Source organism: Petromyzon marinus, chromosome 23, assembly GCF_048934315.1.
Source record: "Petromyzon marinus isolate PM22_M1 ecotype Great Lakes invasive population chromosome 23, UKy_Petmar_22M1.pri1.0, whole genome shotgun sequence".
In the NCBI taxonomy this organism is placed as follows: Eukaryota; Metazoa; Chordata; class Hyperoartia; order Petromyzontiformes; family Petromyzontidae; genus Petromyzon; species Petromyzon marinus.
Genome location: NC_133689.1, coordinates 5,011,290 through 5,024,885, shown reverse-complemented (window position 1 = coordinate 5,024,885; position 13,596 = coordinate 5,011,290). Strand labels below are relative to the sequence as shown.

Sequence of the window (13,596 nt, the reverse complement as noted above, 5' to 3'; positions counted from 1 at the left end):
TGAAACTTGCTGAAACTTGCCTGGGTCTGCCCTAGGTCAGATCAGCCCTAAATTAGTCCCATTGAGTGGCCTTGTCAGCATCACGACTTGGGAGGAGACAAAAGTAGCCAGACATCCTGTGCGATGGCCAAACTACCTCGTGGACGCATCGCGTATAATGTGTTCTCGCTAACAGTGTTTACCCCACCAATGCATATAGTATGATTGCGAATATGAAGGGCCATATAGCTGGATGTGTATTTGTATGGCTGGGTCTGTTTCTATACGGCTGGGTGTGTTTCTGTACGGCTGAGTGTGTTTCTGTACGGCTGGGTTTGTATCTGTATAGCTGGGTGTGTCTGTATGGCTGTATGTATGTAAGTCTGTATGGCTGGGTGTGCATCTCTATGCCTGGGTGTGTATCTGTATGGCTGGGTGTGTGTCTGTATATCTGGGTGTGTGTTTGTATAGCTGGGTGTGTTTGTATATCTGGGTGTGTGTTTGTATAGCTGGGTGTGTGTTTGTATGGCTGGGTGTGTGTTTGTATGGCTGGGTGTGTGTCTGTATAGCTGGGTTTGTCTGTATATCTGGGTGTGTGTCCGTATGGCTGAATGTGTGTGGGTGAAAATTGATATAGAGTACGGAGCGGCTGCTTAGAATCAAATTACAGTTGAATTCCGTGCTTCTGAGATGTATATGTGGCTGCTGCTATAAATGTCCACGTGATGATAAGCCACTTCGTTGAGCTCTCATTTGTGGCCAGGTCCTATTTGAAAAAGAGCTATATAGCTCAGTGGGGCCTTATCTGGTAAAATTAAACAAATGTTATTTTAGTTTTCAGTTCAGTTGAGATAAAAAGCGTTTTGTCAATGGCGACACGACCAAAACCGGCCGATACGGTAGCTGCCACGTCACACGGGAAGGAAGGGTTCGTACGGGAGTTGCAACGAACCGTCCAAATTCATCTCCAGAACAAACAAACAACAAAAAATCTCCCAGCAGCACGTGGTGCGAACCGTCGGACATCACATGCCGAGCAACACGCGGCGCGACTCGTAAGAACGCAGCGGAGAGCGATGAACGTCGATGAAAAACTACCGCGCACTCGTCAGTGACACTAACTTTAAAAGAAGATGATGTACGGCACACGAACGGCCCTGCGTCACGGTGCATAAACGGTGTGCAGCAAAGAAGGCCCTTCGCCCATAACGTCACCAAATTTATTTTGCAGGCGGAGTTATTATTGTTATTATGATTAAGGCGGTGTTATTGACGAACGTGTCGAGTTTTGCTGTTCGCTGATTGCGCTTGTGCACCGCACTACCGACGCAGCGGCATCCCTGCGTACGGTGCGAAAGAAGTTCTACGTACATATCACAGCCAAATCGTTTCGGCTGCAGCGATCTGCGCGAGCGTTGCTCATCCGGCGTCGGCGGACGGATATCGCGTCGTTGGGCTGCGACGGAGTTCACCAGTGCAGCGGCGGTTTAAGCTGCGTGCGTAGCTTTTGCTAGCCTGGTACTTTTGTGACCCCCCCCCCCCCACCAAGACCACGACAAAGCAGAAATTTAGCTCGACAATTCTGACGTTCACGAAGGTGCAGCAGCAGCAGCAGTAGCAAGGGCACCGGCGGCAGCAGCAGACAGCAACAACAAGGAACGCGTGAGATGAATAAGCCAGGAGGATGAATGCGTTGCCTCTCCCTCCCTGCGTGCCGCGGAGGAATGTTGCATGAGTTTTGAAAGACGCGAAGGGAGTGGGGACATTCAAAAAGTGAGTGAGTGAGTGAGTGAAAAAAAAACCCCCGACAACCCCCGTTAGATTGTTTGAAAACGGTGCCGCGGTTTCGCGTACGTGGAACAGGCGTGGGTCAGGGGGTTAGAGAAGCTGCCATGGCTGAGTGGTGCCTGGCTCATTTCATGGCCCCCTGAAAAGGTTGGAGGTTACCCGGTCCCTCTCTGCGTTTGGGGCTGCTTTTTGTGTGTGTGTGTGTGGGACCCGTGGTGGCGGATGCCTCGAGTCGCGGGGAAAAACGCGGCACGATCGGAGGGCCCCCGCTGTGGCTGGCGACCCCCCCCCCCCCACCCACCTCCCCCCCACCTCGGGGAGTCTGCGTGGGGCGGCTCGCCCGCCAGACACTCCGTTACCGTCCGTCCTGTTCTCAAAAGTCGCGCGCCCTAAAGCCTTCACAGTTAATCTGCTGTTGTGGCCGCTTGATGCGGCCAGGTTAAGTGCACGAGACTCTCGCGCCGTTGGTTTGTATTCACGTCGTGTTCAATGTGTTGGCGATGGTGATGGTGGCGGTGGTGGTGGTGGTTGTGGCACAGTGGTTTCAGAATCAGAATATTTAATGACACTGGAGGAATTCATACTCTTCTGGGTCTTTCGGTAAAGTCACGTAGGTAGAAAAATAAGGAGGAATCTTATGGCAGGAGCCAGTCTATCCATAGGGCACCCAATGTTGTCTTCACCCCTCCAAGCGGTGCTCATTAAATAGACCACGAAATTTGAATTCACGACGTTCTCAGAATCAAAATATGTATTTATACTTGGAGGAATCCGATGAGCTATAAAGCTACTTTTTTCACACATGTCCAGGAGGGGCGTGTCAGAACTTTTCAACATGAAACAGTACAAAAACACGATTGGAGTGCAAGTATAAGAAAAGTATAGAAATCACTTAAAAATACATTCAAATAAAACTAAACTATCTTCTATCTTACCAGGCAAAGCCCACTCAGCTATTGGCTTATTTTACAGAAGCGACCTGGCTATACACGACAGCTCATGAAAGTGGCTCATCGTGCGGAAATTTAAAGGAGCAAAATAATCTGAATAATCGTGTGCTGTGAACGTGGCATCCCCAGCTCGACTCGGTGGTGAGTGATGCTTGAACCAGTCCCAGACCACCCCACCGCCCCTTCACCAAACCGCACTGACCAGTACGCTGAAGCATGGTCAAACATCACCGTGGGCACACGCTCATCCAGCATTGCGTTCACAATTGCCCGCAAATAATAATTTGGCAACTTGGCGTTTGACGTTGTGTTCCACGGTTGTTCTCGTGTGCACGGTTTCGCGATCGTATTGCGAACGTTGCTTTTGCCTCCTCCCCTCCGCGTCAGACGACCAAGGCGTTCCTGCCGCACATGCTGGAGACCAACCACGGACACCTGGTGACCGTCGCCAGTTCCTTGGGTTTGTTCAGCACGGCTGGCATCGAGGTGAGTGCAGGGAACATGGGCCGACGAAACCGACACTTTAAACACTTTGGGGAGAGGAAATTAAAAAATAAATATATATACACCCTGAATGTCTCAGGCGGCGCCGTGCTTGGGCTTCCGTTTGGCCTCAGCGGCAGCTTTGCGCTGTGAATTCAAAGAAGCGTCGGAACCTACATTTAAATTTACAACTCAGAAAGCTCTCCCCGAGAGAGCTTTGCAGCACCACGGGAGCGGAAGCCCCCACACACGTTGGCGTGCCGCTGCTATTGCTGTACACAAAATCGACGGTGCGAATTGTTGCTCGCATTCCTCCAAGTCCTGGCTCTGCCCCTCCAAAAACACTCAAGAGGCACGAGGGGAACCGCAGACAAACGGGAAGGGAGCAGCCAGGCAGAGAGCTGGCATACATTCCCTCCAAAGCTCTGTGGTCCTCTATATATATTAAGATGTAATCGGCTAATTAGTGAGTGTCTACACGCGGGAGGCAACCGAAGCACGTGGAGAAAACCCCACTCGTGTGAGCGAGGGGGAAACGCTCTATCCCATACAGACGGAACAGATAGAGTCCACATTTGCTCTACCGCCTTCTCCTGGCGAGCCAGAGTCATGGCACCTCCTCGATGCTGACGAGAAGGGAGTTTTCCATTATTTGCGTGATCCACGAACCCTCTCTGGCTCCACAATGCCGGGTTACAGGCGTGCATAGCGACTAGCATATAATCATGATTTCCCCCGTTCTCTAAACGAATTTTTTTTAAATGTATTTTACCACGTAAAGTCCACTGAGCTGCGTAGCTCTTTTTCAGAAGCAACCTGGCCACAAATGACAGCTCAACGAAGCGGCTTACCACGTGGACATTTAGAGCGACGAAACACGGCCTGTGTCTCATGTAACGCCGCATGTTTTCAGAACGCGAATCAGATACAACGCGATTAATGTGTTAGGGAACACATTTTTTTTTTAATAACGCGGATGCGAATTGGATGTAACGCGACCGAGCGAGCGGACCTACGTCGCGCGAGCAGGAGTAAGCGCTCGTACGGCCACCTCGGAGTAGCGTTGCATCTGGATGCTACCCACGTGCCTCAGCCTTGGTTCAGCCTGCGTATGCATCTCACGTGTTATCCGGGACTGTGCTTTACCCCCTACATTAGACATTATCATCATAACGCGGCGTTCTTTAGGAACGCAACTCCTCCCACGTTAGGGGAGAACACGACTGTACACTAAACGCATGTTTCCCTGTGGCACACCCCCCACCACCCCCCCCCACCCCCCACCCCCACCCCGCCACGTAGGATTATTGCGCGAGCAAGTACGGGGCGGTCGGCTTCCACGAGTCGCTGGCGCACGAGATCCGAGCGATGGAGAAGGACGGAGTCCACACGACGCTCGTGTGCCCCTACCTCGTCAGCACCGGCATGTTCCAGGGCTGCCGCATACGGTGAGCTCGGAGCTCACGCGCCCCTGGGGGGGGGGGGGGGTTGGGCTGTGGCATGGATACCGTGCAGGAGGAGTTTTTGAGCGTGCGCGGGGAGCGTCGGCACCGTGTCGCGGCCGTGATGCGCGCAAATACGCGGCGTCGAACGAATGCCTTCCAGACAGAGCGCACGAACACACAAAGGTGTGCAGCTTCGGCATCGGCTACAAATCACATAAATGCTCAGTGTGTGTGTGTTTGGACGTACTGTAAATATACTTATAAATATAACCTTTTGCGTACTTTGTAGATGGTTTCAAACAAAAGCGATGCAACTGGCGCCTTGAAAAGTACCGGTGGCTTTAGCACAAACAAGTAAAAACCCAACAAACACGTCAATAATGCTGCCATAAAAGGGAACATAATATAGCAGGCGATGTTTCAGGGAATGAGCCCTTTTTTCTAAGCAGAAATCAATGATTTCGTGGAACCTGACGACAAATTACCTCTCAGCTCCACGAAGTCCATTTCCTGAGATATCACTTAATATAAAACCAAATCCCATATTAAAAAGTGCTCATCTCCCGTTTAGGGCCCCGAAGCAGTGGTGGATGTTCCAATGGCAGGAGCCAGCCTATCCATAGGACACCCATTGTTGTCTTCACCCCTCCAAGTGGTGCTCATTGTATGGACCACCAATTTCAATTCGCGACGCTCTCAGAATCAATCAGAATCCGTATTTATGCTGCAGGAAGAATCCGATGAGCTATGAAGCTCTTTGTTCACAGATGTCCAGTAGGGGCGGGTAAGAACGTTACAACAACATCAACAAACAATGTGAAAACAAACAATATAGAAGCGCTAAGTAAAGGAAAGGCAAACACATCACGTTAAAAAAAAGTTTTTTCTGATTGCGAGCCGCTCACTTTGCCGCCAAGCCAGCCCGGTCCGGATCCTTTCAGGGCGGCGCTATTTGCCGTCGTGCCAAAGACAAAGTCAAAGACAAAGATCCCCCGTGTAGCCTTGGCACAGCTTTTGGGGAAAGTGTCGTTCGTGAGTAGCGCCTACGGTATGAAGGCCGGCACGGCACACGAGCGGAGAGGTGGGTGGCCAGTACCACGCACGGCCGCCTTTGTCTCCCTATCCGCGATGTTTACTACACACCGCGCCGGGTACTCATTTGAGGCTGAGTCCAGAGCCGGTTCAGATAATCGTCACCGGTGTTGGTCGCGAGCGGGAATCGAGCTGGGGTGGCCGAGTCCGGCAGCGAGCTGACCGAAGCGCCACCGCGGCTCCCCCGTGCAGCATCGCGTGCACGCACGCGAGCGGTTGTTGTATTTGGAAAGGTTTAGGCTCGTGAAATCTTGAAGCCCCGGGCAGTGACGCAGGGGGCTCGATCGCCGCGTGGGCCAGCGTGCCTCTGTTTGGTGTCACGGCAGAGAATCCAGCTGTTGGCTCGAAGCGGGACCTCGGGGAGGGCATCGTCAAGTTGTGCCTCAACGCGAGCCGAGAATTCTTCACCGCAGTCGTCATTAGCTAAGCAATGCCTCCTCGCAAGTGAAAAAAAAGCCAGCGTGTGGCCACGAACGGGTTGCTGCAGCCATGCGCTGTGTGACGGCTGGCTGGCGCACCGGACTGGTGATCCAGAGGGTCGCCGGTTCGTATCCAGCTCCTCGCGAAGCAGCTGAAACAATGGGGGGGGGGGGGGGGCAGAGGGGCAAATTTTTGCTAAAATCCCACCCAGCAGTATAACTGGGAACACGGAAATGAGTCGATCGTCAGCGAGTCCTTGTGTGGTGGGGTGAAGTGCGCGTGCTCCCTTCTACTCTATTTCGAGACGTCTGGCCGGCAAGGAAGAGTAGGCCAAACACACATTTTCGAGGGGCTGTCCAGAATTTTCTCTAGTGGAAGCCTCTGTGCCAACAGTGGCATGAGCAAGCAGTTTCACGGCTGCACCCTGTTTTTTTTCGAGTAACCCTTTGACTAACCCCCGTTAAACCTTCAGCTGCGCATAAACACACTTCTTCCGTTTGATGCACTCATCACTAGACGGTAGGGTGCTGCTAACCTCGTAACATTTCAACTGTTTTGGTCGTTTTCCTTCGCAACGCTGCTGTCCCACGGTGCCATGGCTCACACTGTTTGCTTTCATCTTGGAAAACACCCAGAGTGCTGTGCGTTACTGGGACCTGACCCAGTGATGCACGGCAATATGTCATTTCATTGTGGTTTTTTTTATTGTTGGATATTATCTCTTCGGAGAAGCGGATTTTTGAGACGGGAGTTAATATGTGTAATAAGTAGCCAACCGCGCTAATCAGAGGTGCGGGGGAACGATAAGAAACTAAAGACAAAAAATCAGTTCTAAATAAATGAGTTTTCATTCTAGGTGTATGTATGTACGTTGAACTTCTTTCGCACCGTACTACTGTGTGCATCGGAGAGCTGTGGAAACTTAACAAGAGCAGCTCAAAAATAAGCTGCTCGAAATGTGAGCCTGCGCGAGTGTCCATCTGACCGAGACGAACGCTGGGTAATCTCGTGGCAAGACACAAGGATTGGCAATGCCGAGGCACGATAGTCCACGGCAGGTGAGTGAGTGCTGCGCTTACGATCCGGCAAAACAACGGGTGCGCTGGGTGGGACGTGAGTGCAGGATGAGGGAGGTTCGGTTACCGACACAGGCATAAGCTAAACTATATGAAGCAATTTGTGTTTAATGTTAACAGGTCAAGCCCACTGAGCTGTATAGCTCTTTTTCTGAGACGACCTGTCGATCACAAATGATAGCTCGATGAAGCGGCTTATCATCACGCGGAAATATAGAGCAGACAAATACTCTTCATCGCACGTTGATTCTCAATGTGGAGGGAACAGCCGGAGGGCCCGGAGATAAATCCATGCGATCACGGGAAGAGAGAGATAGAGAGAGAGATGTGAACTCCAAATATACAGCAGCAGGCGTCACGATCGGGATGGAACCCACGACCTCCTGTATACCAGGCGAGGAAGTTGACATCTCGCCACCGTGGCGCCCAGGCATTGGAGTGGCCTTCACGAATCCGGTGACCAGCGTGGAAGATCTAACTGCAGATGGTTGGCGGCGGTCAAGGCGGATCCTGGAGGACGCTGCTGCGTGTCTCTGCGGCGCAGCAGCTGTGCCGATCTGGCGGAGGGCGGTAGAACGCGTTGGCAATGAGGTGCTGTGGTGGCCTTCACGATGTCTTGAACTTTGGTCTGGGTTATTATGTGGAACAGAAATTTGGAGGCAACCTTGAACCACCATCATTATTCTTTTGCAAGGCAGTGGTTGTTAACGATTAGGGCGGTAAATGTATTTTTAGCCTGTTATGTTGTGGCACAGTTCCCAGAGCAATATCTTAAAAAACACAACACTCCCCAAATTGTATTGCAGTGCGTGCCGATATGGCTGTACGTATGGAATGTAATACGTGTGTGTGTGTGCTGTGCGGTAGTGTAGTGGTTAGTGCGTCGCGCTACGAAACCGGAGGCCCGAGTTGGATTCCCGCTCAGGGCCAACGCCAGTGGCGAATATCTGAACTCGTCCTGTCAAGCTGTAATTCAATGATGTAATGCACACGTCATGTTACTTCCTTAGTATCCCCTAGGTCGACTCAGCCTCAAATGAGTACCTGGTGTGGTGTGTAAACATCGCCACTCGGGAGACATGGGCGGTCGGGCGTGGTGCTGGCCACCCACCCCCTCGTGTGCCGTACCGGCCTACATAGGCGCTCGCTAAAAGCACTTGCGCCAGCAGTCTGTTAAGGCTGTATTGTATCGGAGATCTTTGTATTGAACCACCCAACCACCTGGTATTTTTCCTGTGAGTTAGTCCTAGAGATGTCCGCCGCTTAACACACGGCGCAGATTTTATCTCACGTTTAGGTGACAGGCTGAGGTCAGAGCACAGGGTCATCACTGCAGAAATCCTGGCTATCACATGGTGAACCTGGCTATCACATGGTGAACCTGGCTATCACATGGTGAACCTGGCTATCACATGGTAAACCTGGCTATCACATGGTGAACCTGGCTATCACATGGTGAACCTGGCTATCACATGGTGAACCTGGCTATCACATGGTGAACCTGGCTATCACATGGTAAACCTGGCTATCGCATGGTGAACCTGGCTATCGCATGGTGAACCTGGCTATCACATGGTGAACCTGGCTATCACATGGTGAACCTGGCTATCACATGGTGAACCTGGCTATCACATGGTAAACCTGGCTATCACATGGTGAACCTGGCTATCACATGGTGAACCTGGCTATCACATGGTGAACCTGGCTATCACATGGTGAACCTGGCTATCACATGGTAAACCTGGCTATCGCATGGTGAACCTGGCTATCGCATGGTGAACCTGGCTATCACATGGTGAACCTGGCTATCACATGGTGAACCTGGCTATCACATGGTAAACCTGGCTATCACATGGTAAACCTGGCTATCACATGGTAAAACCTGGCTATCACATGGTAAACCTGGCTATCACATGGTGAACCTGGCTATCACATGGTGAACCTGGCTATCACATGATGAACCTTGCTATCACATGGTGAACCTGGCTATCACATGGTGAACCTGGCTATCACATGGTAAACCTATCTATCACATGGTGAACCTGGCTATCACATGGTAAACCTATCTATCACATGGTGAACCTGGCTATCACATGCAGAAGCTGGCTATCACATGGTGAACCTGGCTATCACATGGTGAACCTGGCTATCACATGGAGAACCTGGCTATCACATGGCGAACCTGCCTATCACATGGTGAACCTGGCTATCACATGGTGGACCTGGCTATCACATGGTGAACCTGGCTATCACATGGTGAACCTGGCTATCACATGGTGAACCAGGCTATCACATGGTGAACCTGGCTATCACATGGTGAACCTGGCTATCACATGGTAAACCTGGCTATCACATGGTGAACCTGGCTATCACATGGTAAACCTGGCTATCACATGGTGAACCTGGCTATCACATGGTGAACCTGGCTATCACATGGTGAACCTGGCTATCACATGGTGAACCTGGCTATCACATGGTGGACCTGGCTATCACATGGTGAACCTGGCTATCACATGGTGAACCTGGCTATCACATGGTGAACCTGGCTATCACATGGTGAACCTGGCTATCACATGGTGAACCTGGCTATCACATGGTAAACCTGGCTATCACATGGTGAACCTGGCTATCACATGGTGAACCTGGCTATCACATGGTGGACCTGGCTATCACATGGTGAACCTGGCTATCACATGGTGAACCTGGCTATCACATGGTGAACCTGGCTATCACATGGTAAACCTGGCTATCACATGGTGAACCTGGCTATCACATGGTGAACCTGGCTATCACATGGTGAACCTGGCTATCACATGGTAAACCTGGCTATCACATGGTGAACCTGGCTATCACATGGTAAACCTGGCTATCACATGGTGAACCTGGCTATCACATGGTGAACCTGGCTATCACATGGTGAACCTGGCTATCACATGGTGAACCTGGCTATCACATGGTGGACCTGGCTATCACATTGTGAACCTGGCTATCACATGGTGAACCTGGCTATCACATGGTGAACCTGGCTATCACATGGTGAACCTGGCATTCACATGGTGAACCTGGCTATCACATGGTGAACCTGGCTATCACATGGTGAACCTGGCTATCACATGGTGAACCTGGCTATCACATGGTGAACCTGGCTATCACATGGTGAACCTGGCTATCACATGGTGAAACTGGCTATCACATGGTGAACCTGGCTATCACATGGTAAACCTGGCTATCACATGGTGAACCTGGCTATCACATGGTGAACCTGGCTATCACATGGTGAACCTGGCTATCACATGGTGAACCTGGCTATCACATGGTGAACCTGGCTATCACATGGTGAACCTGGCTATCACATGGTGAACCTGGCTATCACATGGTGAACCTGGCTATCACATGGTGAACCTGGCTATCACATGGTGAACCTGGCTATCACATGGTGAACCTGGCTATCACATGGTAAACCTATCTATCACATGGTGAACCTGGCTATCACATGCAGAAGCTGGCTATCACATGGTGAACCTGGCTATCACATGGTGAACCTGGCTATCACATGGAGAACCTGGCTATCACATGGCGAACCTGCCTATCACATGGTGAACCTGGCTATCACATGGTGGACCTGGCTATCACATGGTGAACCTGGCTATCACATGGTGAACCTGGCTATCACATGGTGAACCAGGCTATCACATGGTGAACCTGGCTATCACATGGTGAACCTGGCTATCACATGGTAAACCTGGCTATCACATGGTGAACCTGGCTATCACATGGTAAACCTGGCTATCACATGGTGAACCTGGCTATCACATGGTGAACCTGGCTATCACATGGTGAACCTGGCTATCACATGGTGAACCTGGCTATCACATGGTGGACCTGGCTATCACATGGTGAACCTGGCTATCACATGGTGAACCTGGCTATCACATGGTGAACCTGGCTATCACATGGTGAACCTGGCTATCACATGGTGAACCTGGCTATCACATGGTGAACCTGGCTATCACATGGTAAACCTGGCTATCACATGGTGAACCTGGCTATCACATGGTGAACCTGGCTATCACATGGTGGACCTGGCTATCACATGGTGAACCTGGCTATCACATGGTGAACCTGGCTATCACATGGTGAACCTGGCTATCACATGGTAAACCTGGCTATCACATGGTGAACCTGGCTATCACATGGTGAACCTGGCTATCACATGGTGAACCTGGCTATCACATGGTAAACCTGGCTATCACATGGTGAACCTGGCTATCACATGGTAAACCTGGCTATCACATGGTGAACCTGGCTATCACATGGTGAACCTGGCTATCACATGGTGAACCTGGCTATCACATGGTGAACCTGGCTATCACATGGTGGACCTGGCTATCACATTGTGAACCTGGCTATCACATGGTGAACCTGGCTATCACATGGTGAACCTGGCTATCACATGGTGAACCTGGCATTCACATGGTGAACCTGGCTATCACATGGTGAACCTGGCTATCACATGGTGAACCTGGCTATCACATGGTGAACCTGGCTATCACATGGTGAACCTGGCTATCACATGGTGAACCTGGCTATCACATGGTGAAACTGGCTATCACATGGTGAACCTGGCTATCACATGGTAAACCTGGCTATCACATGGTGAACCTGGCTATCACATGGTGAACCTGGCTATCACATGGTGAACCTGGCTATCACATGGTGAACCTGGCTATCACATGGTGAACCTGGCTATCACATGGTGAACCTGGCTATCACATGGTGAACCTGGCTATCACATGGTGAACCTGGCTATCACATGGTGAACCTGGCTATCACATGGTGAACCTGGCTATCACATGGTGAACCTGGCTATCACATGGTGAACCTGGCTATCACATGGTGAAACTGGCTATCACATGGTGAACCTGGCTATCACATGGTAAACCTGGCTATCACATGGTGAACCTGGCTATCACATGGTGAACCTGGCTATCACATGGTGAACCTGGCTATCACATGGTGAACCTGGCTATCACATGGTGAACCTGGCTATCACATGGTGAACCTGGCTATCACATGGTGAACCTGGCTATCACATGGTGAACCTGGCTATCACATGGTGAACCTGGCTATCACATGGTGAACCTGGCTATCACATGGTGAACCTGGCTATCACATGGTGAACCTGGCTATCACATGGTGAACCTGGCTATCACATGGTGAACCTGGCTATCACATGGTGAACCTGGCTATCACATTGTGAACCTGGCTATCACATGGTGAACCTGGCTATCACATGGTAAACCTGGCTATCACATGGTGAACCTGGCTATCACATGGTGAACCTGGCTATCACATGGTGAACCTGGCTATCACATGGTGAACCTGGCTATCACATGGTGAACCTGGCTATCACATGGTGAACCTGGCTATCACATGGTGAACCTGGCTATCACATGGTGAACCTGGCCATCACATGGTGAACCTGGCTATCACATGGTGAACCTGGCTATCACATGGTGAACCTGGCTATCACATGGTGAAACTGGCTATCACATGGTGAACCTGGCTATCACATGGTGAACCTGGCCATCACATGGTGAACCTGGCTATCACATGGTGAACCTGGCTATCACATGGTGAACCTGGCTATCACATGGTAAACCTGGCTATCACATGGTGAACCTGGCTATCACATGGTGAACCTGGCTATCACATGGTGAACCTGGCTATCACATGGTGAAACTGGCTATCACATGGTGAACCTGGCTATCACATGGTGAACCTGGCCATCACATGGTGAACCTGGCTATCACATGGTGAACCTGGCTATCACATGGTGAACCTGGCTATCACATGGTGAACCTGGCTATCACATGGTGAACCTGGCTATCACATGGTAAACCTGGCTATCACATGGTGAAACTGGCTATCACATGGTGAACCTGGCTATCACATGGTGAACCTGTCTATCACATGGTGAACCTGGCTATCACATGGTGAACCTGGCTATCACATGGTGAACCTGGCTATCACATGGTGAACCTGGCTATCACATGGTAAACCTGGCTATCACATGGTGAACCTGGCTATCACATGGTGAACCTGGCTATCACATGGTGAACCTGGCTATCACATGGTGAACCTGGCTATCACATGGTGAACCTGGCTATCACATGGTGAACCTGGCTATCACATGGTAAACCTGGCTATCACATGGTGAACCTGGCTATCACATGGTGAACCTGGCTATCACATGGTGAACCTGGCTATCACATGGTGAAACTGGCTATCACATGGTGAACCTGGCTATCACATGGTGAACCTGGCCATCACATGGTGAACCTGGCTATCACATGGTGAACC

General features: G+C 50.9%; 1 protein-coding gene across 1 annotated transcript in view; it reads left to right on the top strand.

Annotated features, from left to right (window-relative positions):
* LOC116945215 (retinol dehydrogenase 10-like) overlaps positions 1-13,596 on the top strand; it is a 42,692-nt gene that overhangs the window by 15,812 nt on the left and 13,284 nt on the right. Inside the window, exons 2-3 of the mRNA XM_032959509.2 lie at positions 3,105-3,203; positions 4,503-4,648. Coding sequence (XP_032815400.1) covers positions 3,105-3,203; positions 4,503-4,648 — 245 coding nt within the window. The remainder of the gene's footprint in view (positions 1-3,104; positions 3,204-4,502; positions 4,649-13,596) is intronic.